General features: G+C 38.0%; 1 protein-coding gene across 1 annotated transcript in view; it reads left to right on the top strand.

The window, feature by feature from the left end:
• MED13L (mediator complex subunit 13L) overlaps nt 1–19,309 on the top strand; it is a 271,204-nt gene that overhangs the window by 236,343 nt on the left and 15,552 nt on the right. The window contains exons 16-23 of the mRNA XM_012756481.3: nt 253–458; nt 4,479–5,416; nt 9,012–9,191; nt 9,782–10,005; nt 11,805–11,997; nt 12,652–13,078; nt 13,571–13,790; nt 14,967–15,155. Coding sequence (XP_012611935.2) covers nt 253–458; nt 4,479–5,416; nt 9,012–9,191; nt 9,782–10,005; nt 11,805–11,997; nt 12,652–13,078; nt 13,571–13,790; nt 14,967–15,155 — 2,577 coding nt within the window. The remainder of the gene's footprint in view (nt 1–252; nt 459–4,478; nt 5,417–9,011; nt 9,192–9,781; nt 10,006–11,804; nt 11,998–12,651; nt 13,079–13,570; nt 13,791–14,966; nt 15,156–19,309) is intronic.

Here is a 19,309-nt window from a genome sequence, read left to right as displayed (position 1 = left end):
ATCTATGTGCCATATATACATACATTTTTAATCATGCTTTGAATTAGAGCATGAAACATACTAGTTGGCACATTAATTACTGTGTGTTTTGATTAATGTAAAATTTTGCCATTATCATTTTTCTACTGATGGAATAAAAGAACTGTTGAATTATGATCATGTTTGTTGGTATTTTTGTGATAGCTCTATGCAACTGTGGCATGTCCTAAATAGTTTATCAGCATTAACACTGGCCTCATTTTGTTGTCACAGGACTTTTCATATGTACACAGAGTTCCATCTTTTCAACCTTTCGTGGGATCCTCCATGTTTGCTCCACTGAAGATGTTGCCGAGCCATTGCCTGCTACCTCTGAAGATACCTGATGCCTGTCTGTTTCGGCCTTCGTGGGCAATTCCTCCTAAAATTGAACAACTGCCCATGCCCCCTGCAGCCACTTTCATTAGAGATGGCTACAAGTATGTACAGGGATTGCGTTGTTTACTTCCACTATTTGATGTGATTTTTATCTTCACTAAACATTGATTTAAAATGATGATAGTAGTGTATCACTTGAAACTTTTCTTTATTGTCCATTTTTGTTTTTGTGTACATTATTTTGTGTAAAAAATGTGCTTTATTTTCCAAATGAAATTTTATTTGCAGACAGTCCATGACTTACAATGGGTCTATTTAGGCTTTTTCAACTTTATGATGATACCAAAGTGATATGCATTCAGTAGAAACAGTACTTTGAGTACTCATAAATCCATTCTGTTTTTACTTTCTGTACAGCATTCAGTAAAGTGTTGACATATTCAGCACTTTATTATAAAATAGGCTTTGTGTTAGATGATTTTGCCCAATGTAGGCTAATGTAAGCATTCTGAATGCCTTTAAGATAGGCTAGGCTAAACTATGCTGTAAAGTTTCTTAGTTGTATTAAATGCATTTTTGACTTAACAGTATTTTCAGCTAATTATTAGGATATAAGCCCATATGTACTTGGAGAAATTAAGGTTATTTGTATAGAGAACCATGGTGTTCATATCCATTCAGTGTCAAATCAGTGTTTACCATAGAATCAAACACTGAAGTGGAATTGGCGGTTCTCTTGGTGTGGTAGTGGTAAGATAATTTCTCTGTTGCTGACCTCATGTCATATAAGAAAGGAGCAACAAAATGGTGCTATGAATTGGGGGGAGGAAAAGGAGATGTTTATGGTAGCTTGGACATATTTCTTACTGTAGAAAAAGTAGTGCTGATATCAACAATGTAGAATTAATTTTCCCTGATGAATAATTTCTTAATAAAATGTTTTAAATGCTATAAAATAAAAGGTCATAAACTCAAATTTCTGTCAGGGCCAGGTAGGCAATACACAGTAAAAGCAAAGGACTTGGCATCACTGACGCCCAGTGTCATTGTGGGTGGCAGTGGGAGCAAGTGAGATCTGGTGGGTGCCCATTTAAAGGGATGTTTGCTATTCAGTTGCAGAAAGTTGTCATGCAGGAGTGAGGTCTGTGTGGGAGATCTTTCTGTTTTTGAGGGTGACTGGAAAGCTGGATTTTTATATGTCTTCCTTTTTAAAATGTTGGCAGCTAATTCTAAGTTAAACTTTAGGAACCAATAAGAAAAATTTGTGGTCCAACTTCAGTCTGTGGGCTGCATGTTTGTGACCTCCTATAAAACCATCCTGATGAAATCAATTTTAACGTCCTAATCAGGGTTCATGCTTGTGTGTGTAAAGAAGTATCAGCATGAAAAACTGTGACAGAGAAGTACAGAAGAACCCTAGACTTAGGAAGCTACAGCTGCAGTGTCATAGGAATTAAATTCCTGCCTTTAAAAAAATTCTATATATGGCCTTAAATTACCATTTTACCTGAATCTTCCCTTCTTTGGGAGTAATTTTGCCTGGCCTTCCCACACAGGACTTTTGAAAGGCTCCAACAGCAATGCAAAAGAGTGTGCTGAGAAGCACTCCTAGTGCCTGGCTTGTTTGCTGCTACTGTGCTTCGGTTGTACTCTAGCTTACTGAATTAGATACTGCTATGGCACAGCTAGAACACCCTGGCATACAGGGGTTAGGTTAGCAGCACAGTTGCAAAGAAATGATGCAGAACCCATTTGACAATTTCATCTCTTTCATACATGCAGGTTCCCCAGAAAGGTCACGTGCAACCTTTTGTTATATGATGGTTTAAATAATTTAGATCATTGTTTAGGTCTGTTACATCTATCATTTGCCATTTCACAGATTCTTTGTATTCTAGACTGGCACTATTAATAAAATTTTCTGTGATAAAGAAGGTGTTTTATATCCATCACAACAGCCACCAGCCTCATGTTATAGCTGTTGGCCACTCGAAATGTGGCTAGTGAGACCAAGACCGAATTTTTAGTTCTACTTCAATTAATTTAAATTTAGCACATGGGGCTAGTGGTTACCTTACTGGACAGCAGGGTTCTAGACTGTGTTGTAATCCTTCGGTAGTTGGCTCCGGCCTCCACCATTATGTACTCCCCCTTTGTTACAGGACCCCTGAATCGTGTGCTTAATGTGTACCATGCTTGCTTGGGAGCTACCTTTTCTTTCTCTTTTTCACTTTAAATATCCAGCTTCTAGCATAGGGTTGCTACTCAATTCATTTTTATTGAATGGGAAAAATCAGATTACTGTTACAAGATAAACTATTCTTACTACCTAGGGAGCAATTTAATTATTTAGGTTTTCAGTTAGTAGTCATAGTTCCTTTTCTGATCTGAACTGCATAATAAATTTAGGGTTTTGTTGAACAGGAAAATTTGAATGGAGTCTAGTTAGAGTAAAGATCACTATTACATACTTATTATTTTGGTCTCTGAGAGAGCAGTGATTTCCAGTCAAATTTTCTGGGTCATTTTTAATCTGTACTCAAAGATATCACCATGCCTCAGATTTAAAATTTCTTTATAGAGCCTGATTTAGATTTTCAGGGTGGTAGTTTTAGACATAGCTAATTAAAAATCACAAGAGAATTATTTGAAGAGACATTTCTTTATGACATTCTTCTTCATATTATAGGTGAATGAGTATGTGGATTATTGGAAGAACATTAGTTTAAGCACAGTATTGATATATGTAAAAGAATATTAAGAATTTTAAAAATCTCCATTCTTTTGATACTTTCTAAGTGGAAAAATGGGTTTATACACTGTTTTATATGCACATCTAAGAATGTACACTTGTTCCTCAGTGTCCTTGGGGGATTGGTTCCAGGACTTGCTAGATATCAAAATCCAAGGATACTCAAGTCCCTTACATAAATGGCATAGTATTTGCATATAACCTATACACATCTTCCTGTATAATTTAAATCATCTCCAGATTACTTATAATACCTAATGTAATATAAATGCTGTATAAATTGTTGTGCTATATTTTTATTTGTATTTTTATTGTATTACTTTTTATTTTAATTTTTTTCCAAATATTTTTGATCTGCATATGGTTTGACTCCATGGATAAGGAATCCACAGATACAGAGGACCAACTGTGTATCAAGAAAATGTTTTACAATAATAAAACAGCAGAACATTGCAGACCCTGTTTAGTTTTCTATTTGTCAATTCTAAAAAGAAGTCACTGCTTGTAAGAAAATAGATAAAACAGCCCAGTCAGTTTCGGGCAACTAAGATAATTGCTATATGTGATGCATAGCATATTGAAAAATAAAAAATGAAACAAGTGCCTACAATTCCATAGAAATCTGTTAGAAGCTGGAAACTATGACACAATATGTGTACTTTTGTGCAACCACCTCATTAATACTAGGGCCTCTTAGCAGCATGTGTAATATTTCTGTGAATTGTAGTATAGCACTGGCAAATGGGTTACCTAAAATAGAATTCCCTCATGGTCACTCATTACTATAAAAATGCTAGCCTAGATAGGGCTGCATTTTGAAAATTAGAAAAATGTTAAATTTTCATGTGTATTTGATTATAACTACTTTAGTATTATATATAGATTATAGCCTCAGAGAACAAGTACACTGGCAGACTTTCAATTTCAAAAAAAAATGACAAAATGTAATTGCAAATTAGATGGAAATTTCATCCTATGGTCCTCTAGCTAATTTAGCACTGAACCCATGTGTTGAAGTTCCATTTCATAGTTACAGCTTTTTAAAATTACATTGACCAAACCCAGCATCTTGTTTTCTTGTAAAAATAGTAAAAGTCCCCTCAAAAGTTAAGATGGGGATTGCTTAAATGTGGAATAAGTAGAAGGAAAAGTGCTATGTTGAATTATTTTTCATGCTTCTTACTTCCCTACACACTTCACTGACTGCTTTGTATTCCCACCCTTTTTTTTAAAAGAGAAAACTGAATATACCAAGTGACAGCACACACAAATGAAGAGAAATGTGCAGTATGTGGTTGGGGTTTTTGTGTGTCTACTCTGGCATGTGACATGCTGCCTTTCCTCACTTATTGCCCTTCTCTTTTCGCAGTAACGTGCCTAGTGTTGGGAGCCTAGCAGATCCAGACTATCTGAACACACCTCAGATGAACACGCCGGTGACGTTAAATAGTGCTGCCCCAGCCAGCAACAGTGGGGCAGGAGTCCTACCATCTCCAGCTACCCCTCGCTTCTCTGTCCCCACACCACGAACCCCCAGGACCCCAAGAACTCCCAGAGGTGGGGGCACTGCCAGTGGTCAAGGGTCTGTTAAATATGACAGCACCGATCAGGGGTCACCAGCCTCCACCCCCTCTACCACACGGCCCCTCAACTCTGTGGAGCCTGCCACCATGCAGCCAATTCCTGAAGCCCACAGTCTCTATGTCACCCTGATTCTTTCAGATTCTGTGATGAATATCTTTAAAGACAGAAACTTTGACAGCTGTTGCATCTGTGCCTGCAACATGAACATCAAAGGGGCGGATGTTGGGCTTTACATCCCCGACTCTTCCAATGAGGACCAGTACCGCTGTACCTGTGGGTTTAGTGCGATCATGAACCGTAAACTTGGCTACAATTCGGGACTCTTCCTTGAAGATGAGTTGGATATTTTTGGGAAGAATTCTGATATTGGTCAGGCTGCGGAGAGGCGCTTAATGATGTGTCAGACCACCTTCCTTCCTCAGGTGGAGGGAGCCAGAAAATCCCAGGAGCCACCCATCAGCCTTCTCCTCCTCCTCCAGAATCAACACACACAGCCTTTCACTTCTCTGAGTTTCCTGGACTACATTTCTTCTAACAGTCGCCAAACTCTCCCTTGCGTAAGCTGGAGCTACGACCGGGTGCAGGCAGATAACAATGATTACTGGACAGAATGCTTTAACGCACTGGAGCAAGGGCGGCAGTACGTGGATAACCCCACGGGTGGAAAAGTGGACGAAGCTCTGGTGAGAAGTGCCACTGTGCACTCTTGGCCTCATAGCAATGGTAGGTGTCCCAGAACACACATTTACTTTGAAAAGTATCTTGGTGTGGTCATAACTTAAAACCTTTCTTTACTTTGTTAACAAAAAATTTTATCTCTTAAAAAAAGAAAACTAAAGTGAGAGCTATATTGATTGCATCCTTAAATGCAAGGACTGAGGGAATGTTTTATATTGCAACACCTTTGGAGAGAGTAGTTGTTTCCTGAAAATTTCCTCTTGTATTACTTCATAAATAGCCAACCTGTATTGGATATCAAAGTTGTCAAGAGTATACATACTAATAGTTTGCATACCCTTGCATGTTTAAATTCACCCATTCCTCAAGACCAAGTTTCTGTGGTACCTCTTCCATGAGGACTTCTGTGCTTTTACAGACTTTTCTCCTTCCTCTGGCTCCCCAGTATGTTTTATCTCTTGCTTTGCGTTGTGGTAACTGGGGCATATCACTGGCTCTTCTATTATTAAAAGCTCCAGTTGACAGACATTTTTGGAGTTGGGCTCTGAGAGTGCCAGACAAATTGCTCTTCCCTTTTCTTATTCCTTTGCTATCTATCCTATGATGCATTGCAAGGGATAAAAAGGTGACTGAGAGACAGGGTACCTGCTCTCATGGACTTTATAATGTATTCTGGAAATGGACATTAATCAAATGAGTAACAAGTAAGCATATTATTACAAACCATTATAAAATAAAGTGATGAAAGAAAGCATGGGGTACAAGGGGCCACCATAGGCTGGGGGTCAAAGAAGATCCTTTTGAAGAAGTAGTAACATTTGCTCTGAGTTTTCAATGGTGAGTACAAATTAACTGAGGAAGGAGAGTAGGGAGCAAGGCATTGTGTCCCAGATAGAAGGTGAGGCAAGTGTGAGAGCCCTTAGTTATATGGAGTTTGGGGCCTTCAGGGAACTGCAAGGCGGTTAGAAGCCAGCAGGGATAGATTACAACAAGCTTTTTGAAGCATGGTGGAGGTTAGGTCTTCATCCAAAGAGCAGTGAAACTCATTGAAGCGTCATAAGCAGAGGCATTGACATTAGATTTGTGTAGCTAAAAAAGAAAAATGCCAGTGTACTCTGGCCATATGTGGGGTATGGATTAGAAAATGGCAGGAATAGATTTGGGAAGACTAGTTATTGAGGAAGACCAGATGTGAAATAGTCACTTGCCTTAGGGTCCTAGCAAAGAAGATGGTGAAGTAGAGGCATTTGAGAGATGTTTAGAAAGTATTATTGTGGGACTTGGTAATGGCTTGAGTTTAGGGGGTAAGGGAGAGTGAGATAGATGTTAAGGAAGAGTCCCAGATTTGTGACTTGTGTACCTGGATGGACAGTAGGCACTTGGGCCTGGAGCAGTTGGCATGTAGATGATAACTCCAGTCAGGGGGGCACAGAGAAGCTTCCTGAGGAGGAGGAGGAAAGTATAGGATGAGAAGAGGGCCTAGGACAGAGCTTAGCTGAACACCAACCGGTAAAGGCCAGGGAGAGAAGTGTGAGTGAGCATGGCAGAGGAGGAGGTGTCTTGGAAGCCAGGGACAACCAGTGTTGCCAGTCAGAGAAAGTGGTTAACAAACATTAAAATGCAGGTGAGGATTTTAAGATAGGGATTAAACATGTCTTCTGACCAAAGTGAGAACTGTTTCTGTAGAGTGGTGGGAACAGAGGCCAGACTGGAGGGGTTGTGTGAAGTAAGCGTGGGCTCTGCTTCTGAACAACTCTCAGTCTTGCAGGGGAGAAGGTTAGATACGGTTCTTAAATACAGTTTGAAATCTGAAACAATAAATGTATATTCAGAGCACAGAGGTCTGTGGAGTGAGGAGTGATGGGCGTTTTCTGTGTGGGCCAAGCATGGAGGTAGAGACTCCTAAGGAAGCATTGAAGGTTTATACTAATTTTTATAACTGTAAGTTCAAGCACAGCACATTATATACTTAGCAGGCCCTTAATTAATGTCATGGGTTTATGAAGTAAAGAAAATGCAGCCTTTCCCCTCAAGAAATGTAGATGATTAGCTCGGATGGTTCATTTTAGTAGATCACTGGTGGCCTTCAGGCGGAAGAGCAGTCTTTGTGCATGGATCAGTGGGGTCATCTTTCTATATGAAGAATAGCACATTTTATTGCAGGGGAGGTCTGGGTTTCAAATTTTAAGATGCTTAAAAGTATCAGATAGGTAATGTAAGCAAGTGAGGTGGAAGATTTTCAAAATCCAATGCCTCGAATTGTATCCTTTCAAAACACACTTTCTACCTTGCATTCACAAGGAATAGGGTTCACGAGAAACATGCTTGCTTTTGATTTTCTCAAACCTGTGGTTTTCTTGGTCTGTCACTCTCACTTTTGGTAGCCAATGCCTTTGGTATAAGAAGTACTTAACTTTTTCCCTTTACTGTAAGGAAAAAAGAAGCATGGGTTTGAAGAAAAAAGGCGATCAACAATGCTTCGGTCTTGGGCAGACAGCAGGGCAGAGGCCATGCAGTGCCTGAAGGAGACAGCTATGCTTCAGCTCCAGCAGGTCGTAGTTATGTAGGAAGAGGAGTCTCGGCCCTAGGCTCGTCAGGTCTCCCAGTTTTTCAAGAGAAGCTGAAAATCCATATTTGTATAAGGAATTTCCTGGAGTAATTTGTTCCAAAGTTTAACAAAATGCTCTGTAGACCACCAGTTTGAAACCTGTGTTTTCTTGATTCAGGAACACATCTGAAAATGTCTTAAGAACCCTTAAGCATTCTGTTTTTCAGATTAGGTTGGTAGATAATTAAATCTTTCTCTCCGTGCCCCTTTCCCAGTCAGCTAGATGAGTAATAGTGAGGCAAGGTCTTCAGGAGCCCAGCTGTGCAGATCCATGGCATATCACCTCGAGCCTAATTAGCTCTTTCCACAGACATTTTTGAGAAACTGATGAGCATTATGGACCCTTTATCTTGGGGAAAAAATACACATACATTCATAAATGCATGTGTGCACAGTTTTGCCTAAGTTTCGGGGGCTTTCAAATCCTAGGTTAAAAACCCCTCCCCAGGGTGACTGCCAGCAGAAGGAATGTTCCTAAACAGTGAACCCCCACCTCCTTTTATACACAGATGACTTTAGTCCTGTAGCTGCTTCTGCCATGTGCCTCTGGCTGCATTGAAGATTGTCTTTTCTTTATGCATTCTGTATTTTGTGCAAATATTTTACATTAAGAACATTAAGTTCCTTTTTTCCTACAGCATATAATCAAAACATTGATATTTATAAATAAAAGTAATACAATAATTAAGAAACTTTTGCAGCTCTCCTTTCTTATGAAAAACCTTGGAAACGGGCTTACATTAAAAAATCAGACCTATCCATTTTTCCACTTTTAAACAATTCTTCAGTTAAACTGTTTAATGTAGAATAACTCATTTCCCTTTTTGTTATTTTTGGTACTGAATTATGAATTATTTTCTCTAATTTAGAAGAATACCTTTCCTCTTGACTCCTGGGTTAAGTAGTTTAGAATCTGCTACAGCTGCTAACATCTTTGTCATGGACTGTAACTGAGACCCAAAGGGATGGCAGTAAAGAGAAGAGTGCTTAACCCCCCCTTTGTGCTTTTGTTCTTTGTCACTTCTCTTCCAGTGCTGGACATCAGCATGCTCTCCTCCCAGGATGTGGTGCGTATGCTGTTGTCTCTGCAGCCCTTTCTCCAAGATGCCATCCAAAAGAAGCGCACAGGCCGGACCTGGGAGAATATCCAGCACGTGCAGGGACCACTCACCTGGCAGCAGTTCCATAAGATGGCAGGACGGGGAACCTATGGTAGAGTCTTTGCCTTGCTCGAATCCTTCTGACTTCAGTGCTTTTCAATGAAGAGAGCTTTAGTTAGGTTTAATCCCTGCTTCACTGACAAAATGGAATCTTTTTATTCATGACTGTGAAATTTTATAATCTCTTTGTTTTCTTTATTTTTGGAGTCAAGTTTTCTAAACACCTTTCACACAATCCAGGTCAATAAGGAAAATAATCCCTAAAAGGTGTATTTTCTAGGTTCTCCACATCTTTCCAGTCCTCATCGCATTTTCATGTGGATATGGACTTCTAGGCTAGTTCTGTCTACTTTGTAGTCAGGATCATGATCTTGAAGGAAATGAAGTAGTACTGCTAGAAGGTGAACTTTAATTTGTCTAGTCTGCCCTCTGATCTTATTTAACCTTTATAAGTGAGTTCTGATTCATTTAATTAAGGGTTTTAATCAGGGGCCGTTTAATTAGATTTGAAAAATACTTCATCATGTCCATATGCAATGACATTTCAGATGCTAGATTTCAAACCAATGCACCAGGAACTAATTGTCCAGGTTGTGGGAAACAAACTCTTAAGCAGCTTCTTAAATTACAACATTGTTTTAGGTTCAGAAGAATCTCCTGAGCCATTGCCCATCCCCACTCTGCTGGTCGGCTATGACAAGGACTTCCTCACCATCTCGCCCTTCTCCTTGCCATTTTGGGAGAGGCTGTTGTTGGACCCATATGGGGGCCACCGTGATGTTGCCTATATTGTGGTGTGTCCAGAAAATGAGGCCTTGCTCGAAGGAGCCAAAACTTTCTTCAGGGACTTGAGTGCTGTATATGAGGTGAGAAAGTTATTGTGAAAGTTGTTTTTTATGACATGAATCCTCTGATTGTTTTTAGTTATGACTAAATTTGAAATATACTGCTTTCCCATCTTGGCTTTATTTTTTATGAGGTTTAGAAGACTTTCCTCTCCCATCCTTACCACACATCTTTAAATCCCATCAACTGTCTTTTCCATTTGTGTGCTCAAAGTTTAGTGCTCACCAGAGGAAAGTGCTGGTTATGTAGAAGATGATCTTTGCAAAAAGAGCATGTCTACTCTTTTTATTTATTTATTGGGTAGAGGGATGGGGTGGGTGGCTGAGGGTTCCTGAAGACAGTATAAAAAGTGTTTAGCTTGAAAATTTCTGAGTCAAAAGATAGGTTTAATGAATCATGTCCCTGTTGTGCTTTAATACTATATTCACCTTAATACTGAAATTTTGATACAGATTAAAAATGTAATCATAATAATATAAAAACCATGTAGATAATGTTACATCTTTAATATGTGAATTGCTGTTGCTTTTGAAAAATTAGAATGTCTGTCTTTGAAGAGTGACACATATTTTCTGCCAAAGAACATACACTCTAAGTTCTTTGCACCTGATACTTCTAATGTCTTTGTATTTGGCAAGATAGTATTTACAAAGTGTTTAGAACTGTGACGGGCACATTCTAAGCATTGTGAAAGTGTTTTTTAAAATAAGATTACAAACTGAATTTCAAAAAGCTTCCAAAACAGGACATTCACTATCTATAAATGTGTGAGTAGGCATAGAATAGTAAACTTAAGTGTTGCTGCAAAAAACATGAGATGCTAACATGATGTAATGGCATCAGTTAAGCTACTGGAGAAAGTCCTTGGATACATTCATTTCTGACCAGAGCCAGGTCCATGGATGCATGATACTATTAAGTCATTATTAACCTAACACAGAAAACTTGTCTAAGCAATTTCAAAGCTTATCCATTCTCTTGAATGAAGCCTTCAACGTAAGTTACAAAACATAAAAGCATTGCCAGATCTTTTTAGAAGGTGCAGACACTCTTTTATCTCTTAATGACTTTACTAGAGTTACTCACTTGGCAGTAATTCCTGCCTCCTTAAGAAGAGTGTACACTAGAGAATTTTGTGGGGGCTTAGTAAGCCTTCACTTCATCAGCTCTAGCAAGGGATAGTCATATGCGCTATGCTGCTGGTGAACAGGTAGTTTACTTTTTACAGGTGTATTATATTCTCTGCTGTAAGCACCCATTTAACATTCTGGAGATTAATAGCAGAATCTCATTGTCCTGAAACAACTATTTACTTTAAAAACGTGGTCAGCATACTCACTGCTTCAGCGGGCCCTGCTCTTGGTGATCTCCAACTGTCTGTAACATTATAACAGATGGCCCATAAAATTTTAATGTTATCTTATGGGAAAACATTATGAGTAGGGATTACTTAAGAGGTTTAGTGGACATATGTCTCAGTCAGCCTTAGTAGGCAGGAATCTGGTTAATTCTTTATTTGCCCATTAACAATCAGGTAGTGTTCAGCAATCTCCCCTTGTGCTGGAGAAATTGGCTTGGGTGAAGAAACATTTATTTTTCTTTAGAGGACCTAGTATAGGTTTTGGAGAGACAGATAGAAATTTCAGGTACATTATGATTACTAAAAAGGATCAGCTTATACTGTTGTTTTGATCGCTTGTGAGAAAACCCTATAAGAAAATGGAAAATGCTTTAAGGTAAAGAAGCCGCCTTGCTAGCTGTAGGTACTGTACGAAGGAATGGCTCCTGTCGTAAATCATGATCTTGTTTGTGATATCAGATGTGTAGGCTTGGGCAGCACAAGCCCATCTGCAAAGTGCTACGTGATGGCATCATGCGTGTGGGAAAGACCGTGGCACAGAAGCTGACAGATGAGCTTGTGAGTGAGTGGTTTAACCAGCCTTGGAGCGGTGAGGAGAATGACAATCATTCCAGACTCAAACTTTACGCGCAAGTTTGCCGCCATCACCTAGGTAAAAGGGAATTTATTTAGCAAAGTAAAATTTGAGAAGTAAAATAGGAAATCTCTCCCACCCCACCTTTACGGATGCGACATTATATTTCTTTTGTGTCAAGTAATGTTAGTGTTCCATTACTATATTTATTTAGATCCAGTTTTTGTGTTCTGGGTAGTTAAATACAAATTTTTATGTGGACATATATTCTTTGTGCCTAAAGAAGTCATATCGAATTTACTCCACATTTTGAAAACTTAGCTGCATGACTTGGTATTAACTGCTTGATTTTAACCCATATTCTCAAGAGAATCTTACAAGCTTGTGAAGCCATACACACATAGAAGCATAATGTACTATGATGGTTGTGGAATGTGTGACTTGTCATTTTTCAGTGGAGGCATATGAAATCAGTCTGAAAGGAGAATACTGCATGTGATTAATTTCCTCTTTTCGAATAAGCCTCTTGTGTAGAATTTTTAAGTCATTCCATATGCATTTCCATGTTTGCAGAATATATTAATATAAATATAAGTGTGGAAATAGTATTTTGGGTGTCATAATTAGAGTATTACAGCATAATTTTTTTTACAAGTGACCATTCTAAATTTCTGATTCAGTCGGATGCTGCAGAACATCACTAAAATCACTTCTCTGCGTGTACTCTTTCAGCACCTTATTTAGCCACTCTGCAGCTCGATAGCAGCCTGTTGATACCACCTAAATACCAGACCCCACCAGCAGCAGCACAGGGACAAGCTACGCCTGGAAACGCTGGGCCTTTAGCTCCAAATTCAGGATCAACAGCACCCCCAGCTGGCAGTGCGTTTAATCCCACCTCTAACGGTAGTTCTGCAAACCCTGCAACAAGTAGTTCCGCATCTGGTTCCTCTGTGCCACCGGTCTCATCGTCTGCCTCTGCTCCCAGTATTAGCCAGATCAGCACTACCTCTTCTTCAGGATTCAGTGGTAGTGTTGGAGGGCAGAACCCCAGCACTGGGGGCAGTTCTGCGGATAGGACGCAAGGGAACCTGGGTTGTGGTGGAGACACTGAGCCTGGGCAGAGCTCTTCTCAGCCCTCACAAGATGGACAAGAAAGGTACGTTACCCACTGATGGAGACAAGCGACTTCAGTGTGGACCTTTTCCCTGCCCTTCTGGGCTTATCTCCCTCAACCTCATGATCCTCCACATCCAATAAAGGGCCCTATCTCTCTGCTTCTCAAAAGAAAGTGACAACTGTCAATCTAAAGCTGCAGTGTTAAGAAATTTGTGACTTCTTATAACTTACAAACTTATTGTCATTAAACTTATTAACTTACTATGAAACATCTTTGTACAATATAACCACAGAAAAAGGGGAATAGAAAAAGAGATCTCCCGTTTTAGAGGATTATATGGCCATTTTCCATCTAGTCTCAGTGCTGTCTGGCTTGGTTGCCTTGATTTTGGTAATATGATACATATTATTGTTACATTTAATCTGTAATCATTGTCCAGGGAGTCAGTGTGCTAAAATTGACCACAATTTCTTTGTGTGTTTGTGTAATTTATATTTATTTTGTGCATCTCACAAATGACTCTCTGTTCAGCATTACAGAAAGGGAAAGAATAGGAATTCCCACGGAGCCTGACTCCGCAGACAGCCAAGCCTATCCTCCAGCTGTTGTCATTTACATGGTGGACCCATTCACTTACACTGCAGAGGAAGACTCAACTTCTGGAAACTTCTGGCTGTTGAGCTTGATGCGCTGCTACACAGAAATGCTGGATAACTTACCTGAGCATATGAGAAATTCTTTCATTCTCCAGGTTATTATATGCAAGTTTATTCTTTACTTTTGTTGTTGTTGTGAAAATAAATACCAGTTCATGATTTTTTTAAAGTTGGAAGTACAGGTTAACTATCCCTTATCCAAAATGCTTGGGACCATAGTGTTTTGGATTTGGGATGTGGAAGTCCAGTGCTCCTCCCATCTGCTTGGAGTTTTTCCATTTTTCTATGGCTCTGGGAACTGTCTCATACTCCTGCTTGAGCCCTGGGTTGTTACTGGTGAAAATCTCAGTGCTGTATATTTGTTTTTGTTTTTTTGTGGGAGGATGAGAGAAGCCAGCTTGCTTCTGCCACCACCGTTTTGGAACCAGAAGTCTTTCACAAGCAGCATTTTTAATGATTGCATATTTTCCATATTTAACCATTCCTGAATAGTTACATATTCAATTTGTCTCCACTTCCTCACTATTATAAGTAAAGCCATAGTAAACATGCTTTATTTATAATCTTTTTTTCACATTTCAGTTCCTCTTTTAACATGGATTTTTAGATGTAGATACTGATAAATATTGCCAAATTCCTTTACGAAAAAAGGTTATACTTACTTTCAGCAGTAATTGAGAATGTTTATTTTCACTGCATCTTTGACACCTTTATAATGTAATGATTAAAAAATATATATGTGAAAAACAATGCCTTGGGTGTTTGGATTTTGTTTAATGTTTAACTTTAAAGCTATCTTATAGAGTTAAAAGATTGAAATTAAAGTTATCAGAATAGAATGATAGTTTTTCGTTATTTTGAAATTTTTGAATGATTAGATAATAACTCCAAAAAGTTACTACCTAATGCCTATTATGTGTATAATAAAAGTTAGAATTGTTTTAGAATGCAAATTTTTAAATTTGAGGGGCCATAGTAGTGCCAGTAGTAAATTGAGAGTTTCCTCCTTAAATGGTAACAGGATAATTTTTACATGACAGTATAACTAGACCATTTTAATGGTGGTACATCTTCTTAAATTGCTGGTTTACTTGTGGGATATAGAATTTTATGTCACTGGAAAGAATTAGGACTTCATTATATTATGTTTGGTATTTATGTATTCTAAAGCTAAAGTTTCCTCTTCCCATTCAAGTAAGGAATTTATGCTTTCTCATTAGCATGTTAGATCTCAGTTTCTAGGTGTTTTTGTTTTGTATTTTTGTCTTTAGATTGTGCCTTGCCAGTACATGCTGCAGACAATGAAGGATGAACAAGTTGTCTACATTCAATACTTGAAGTCCATGGCATTTTCAGTGTACTGCCAGTGCAGGCGGCCTCTGCCTACACAGATCCACATTAAATCCCTCACAGGCTTTGGGCCTGCGGCCAGCATTGAGATGACCCTCAAGAACCCTGAGGTGGGTATTGGCAGGAAAGAAGCTTCCAGAATGAATACTTTTATACTGAAACGCAAGCCACTAACATGTTTTATCTAGCCCACATATTGGTTGCTTGCTTGCTTGGTCTTCTGCCTTAATGTGAGAGTTGGTAGGTTTCTTTAATTCTTAAATTAAAATAGAAGAGATACTTCTGAGGTTTTAAAAATTTTTGAGAAAAGAGGCAACCAAAATCTTGCTATGTTTTTGATGTAGGACCTAAGCAACAATGTACTTAACCACTTTTAGTTATTAATACTTAAATTTCCTAAGTTTATTTTGTTCTTTGTGTTTCTAAGCTAATCTGTGTCTGAAATCACAAACTCTTTGCCTTCCTCAGCTCTGGTTTGTATCTCGAGACAGTAGTTGTAAGTGTGTGTAAAGTGTGTAAGGTCATTTTCTGATGCACATTCTTACAGGAAGTTTACTTTCTCCTCTCCTTGTCTCAGGGCTTCTGTATATAAGCGAATGCTTTCTCTCTCCATCTTTCTAGACCTATGTCCTGCAGATATGTATATACCTCAAGGGGAATTTTACAGCACAAAAGCCAAACATGTTTTAAACAGAAGTTTTACACTCTTTTGATTTCTAAACGCCTTATCTAGAAGATAGGCGTACAGGACAATGTTCAGAATCTTCAAAGCCTTCAAATATCAGTTCCCACAACTTTATTATGTGAAAAATACCCCCTAATAAAAGCCAGCAAACACCTCTTCACTATAAGAGAGCTTCTTAAAAAGACCAACTGCTGATTTTAGTTGGCAAAGTAAGTTCTGGAAAACTCTCCCTTTTGTAAGTAAAAGGTTGGAGTAAACAGTGATACAAGTAGTTAATACTGTGTTCGCTGTAACTTGGTTCAGGTTGGTTCGGCCCCAAGGGAGCAGGCCACTCAGCTGGTGACCTGCATTCACTCTGGTCTTGTATCAGATGTCTACTTTTGTCAGCTTTAGTTTAGTTTATTCTTTGAGTTTGAGTTTTTCACTTTTGTGAGCGTTTCATCTGTTTTCTTTATTAGCTTTTTCTAGAATTTAAAAAAATGTCCCTACCTATTTCTTATTTTGTCTCCAGAAACTAAGAATTATTGCCTTTATAAACCATAGAATCCTTCTTTACCTCTTTGTGACTATTTTACAATTCAGATGCAATCAGTTCTTGATGCTTTGGTAAGAAGTGATCACAATTTCAAATGATAACTGATAGTATTCTGCATTTTCATAGTGGAAATCAAAGGCTGACTACCTACTATTCAGATATCCCACAGCATTATATAACATTTTCAAAAGTTATAATATAGTGGCTGAACATCATCAGGAGCTCATAAGATAAAGCAAAGCTTAGATTAAAATAAATTTCAAAAAGACTTCGAGTAATATGCCCCCCTCCCCATTTGCTTGGAACAATAAGAGCGAAATAAATTATTTTACTTTATTTAAGAACAAAAGAACCCAATATTATAAATATTTGCTCAGGTTTATAAATTTTTATCTGCATTAAGGTAATGGTTAGTTGGTCAGTGCCGCCTCTGCCTCAGCCTACACCTAGAACATTGTGCTTTCACCCGGTAAATATAATTGGGCATCTCCTGTGCTCCAGGTTCTGAGGATGCAGTGAGGAACAAAACAGCCAGGTCCTTGCTTCCATAGAGTTCCAAGGCTCTGGGGGTGGTACAGGTTCATGCAACCAAAGTGTCACATAAAAAAGAATGTATTTTAGTATCTGTCATGTAAGTCTTCAAAGAAATCCAATTGCTATTTCACTTTTGTTTTATATGGAATATTTAGCATATCAGAAATACAGTCTGGGAATCATATACCATGTATTGATTTATTATACACTATTACATCTGAAATATTTGACATTTAACCTTTTGCTTTACACAAAACTTCAGGCAAGCTCACCTGGACTCTTTTTTTTTTTTTGAAACAGAGTCTCCCTCTGTTGCCTAGGCTAGAGTGCAGTGGTGTTGTCATAGCTCACAGCAGCCTCAAACTTCTAGGCTCAAGCAAGCCTTCCACCTCAGCCTCCCAAAATACTAGGATTATAGGCGTGAGTGACCATGCCCAGCCTGGACTCTTTTCTTTAAATAACAGCTTTATTGAGATATAAGTCACATATTGTAAAATTCACCTCTTAAAATTGTACAGTTTAGTGATTTTTAGTATATACTCAGAGATGTACAACCATTACTACTATCTAATGTTAGAACATTTTCATCAACCCTGGAAGAAACACCATACCCATTAGCAGTCACTCCTCAGTCCCTTCTGCCGCCCCAGCTCCTGGCAACCACTAGTCTACTTTCAGTCTCTATGGAGTTTCCGGTTCTGGACATTTTATATAAATGGAATCATATAATAGATAGTCTTTTATGTCTGATTTCTTCCATTTAGCATAAATGTTTTTGGGTTTCATCTATGTCATAAGAGGTATCAGTACTTTGTTTCTTTTTATGGCTAAATGTTCTTTTGTATGGATAATACCACATTTTGTTTATCCACTCATTAGCTGATAGACATTTGGGTTGTTTCCACTTCTTGGTTATTGTGAATATGCTGCTATGAGTATTTGTTTACAAAGTTTTTGTGTGGACTTATGTTTTTAGTTCTCTTGATAAATACTAGGTCATATGGAGAGTGAATGGATTAGTGATATGTTAGCTTTGCATCTTTGAACAAGTCATTGACTGTCTCTCAGCTTGAATTTTGAATCCCTAAAATGAATGAATTGGATTATATTACCTCCAAAGTCTCTTTTAGCTTTATAATTCTTTCATTCTATTATTCCTTTGCCTTATACTATATAGTACAGGGGTCAACAACTATGGCCTTGCGCTACATCTGGCCTACAGCCTATACTTGTGTGGCCACCTAGGTAAGAATGATTGGTACATTTTTACCAAGAGAAGATGTGACAGAGACTCGTAAAGTCTAAACTTTACTCTTTATTCCTTTATAGAAGTTTGCTAACCCCTGTTGTAGTGTGTTAAATATTGAGATGTGTTTGATAGCTGTAAACAAAGATGACAGTAAATTTTGTCAAGTTTATCTGACATATTTGTCTTGGATAACAGCTGATGCTTGATTTCTAAAATTACATACACACAGACACACATATTAAAGTATATATATACTGCCAGGCCTAGTGGCGCATACCTGCAGTCCCAGCTACTTGGGAGGCTCAGGCAGGAGGATCGCTCAAGCCCGGGAGTTCAAGGCTGTAGTGAGCTATGATCACACCACTGTACTTCAGCCAGGGTGACAGAGTGAGCCCCCATTTCTAAAAAAAATTCTCTCTCTCTCAAACATATTGCTGAATGCATTTTCAGTAAGTAAAAATACCATATAAGACATACAAAAAACAAAAATATGAGCAGCAACCAGAGGCCCTTCTAATACCCCTTTCCATTCACTCTATAGGTAATCACTATTCTGACTTTTATTTTTTTTTTTTTATTTTTTTTTTTAAGCAATCAAGACCCTAGTGAACTATTCTGACTTTTAATAACATTGTTTTGCCTGTTTCTGACCTTTATATATATTAAATCATATAGTTTATATTCTTTTGTGTCTGACTTCTTTTACTCAGTATTGAGATTCATCATTTTGTTACTTGTAGTTTTTACCTTCTCTTTGCTATTTAATACCCTGTGTGACTATATCACAATTTATTACCCATTTTACTATTGATGGATATTTATTTTTAATTTGGAGCTGCTATGATAAATATTGTTATGATATATATATTCTTATACTTGTTTTTTGGTAAACATGTGCATATGTTGGTTCTTAGCAGGTATGTGTTTGTTCAGCTTAAGCAGATATTGTCAAATACTTTTCCACCAGCAAATTATACATTAGTTTTATCACCAGCAATATATAAAAATTCTAGTTGCTCTACTTTTGTCACCAATACTTTGTATTTTCTCTCTTTTTAAATTGTAGATATTCTGGTATGGTAGATGTGTTGTGTTACTTATCTCATTGTGGTTTTAGTTTCCATTTTCCTAATGACTAATGAAGCTGGGCCAGTTTACTTTCTAAAATAGTAATTTATTTTAATAAGGAAATATTAACTTGATTAGATTTCCTAGTTTGTATCATTTAAACAATGTTTTTGTAATTTGTATTACCATTATT

Source organism: Microcebus murinus, chromosome 22 (genome assembly GCF_040939455.1).
Source record: "Microcebus murinus isolate Inina chromosome 22, M.murinus_Inina_mat1.0, whole genome shotgun sequence".
Classification (NCBI taxonomy): Eukaryota; Metazoa; Chordata; class Mammalia; order Primates; family Cheirogaleidae; genus Microcebus; species Microcebus murinus.
Note: the sequence above shows the minus strand (reverse complement) of the source record. Positions and strands in the feature narration are given on the sequence as shown.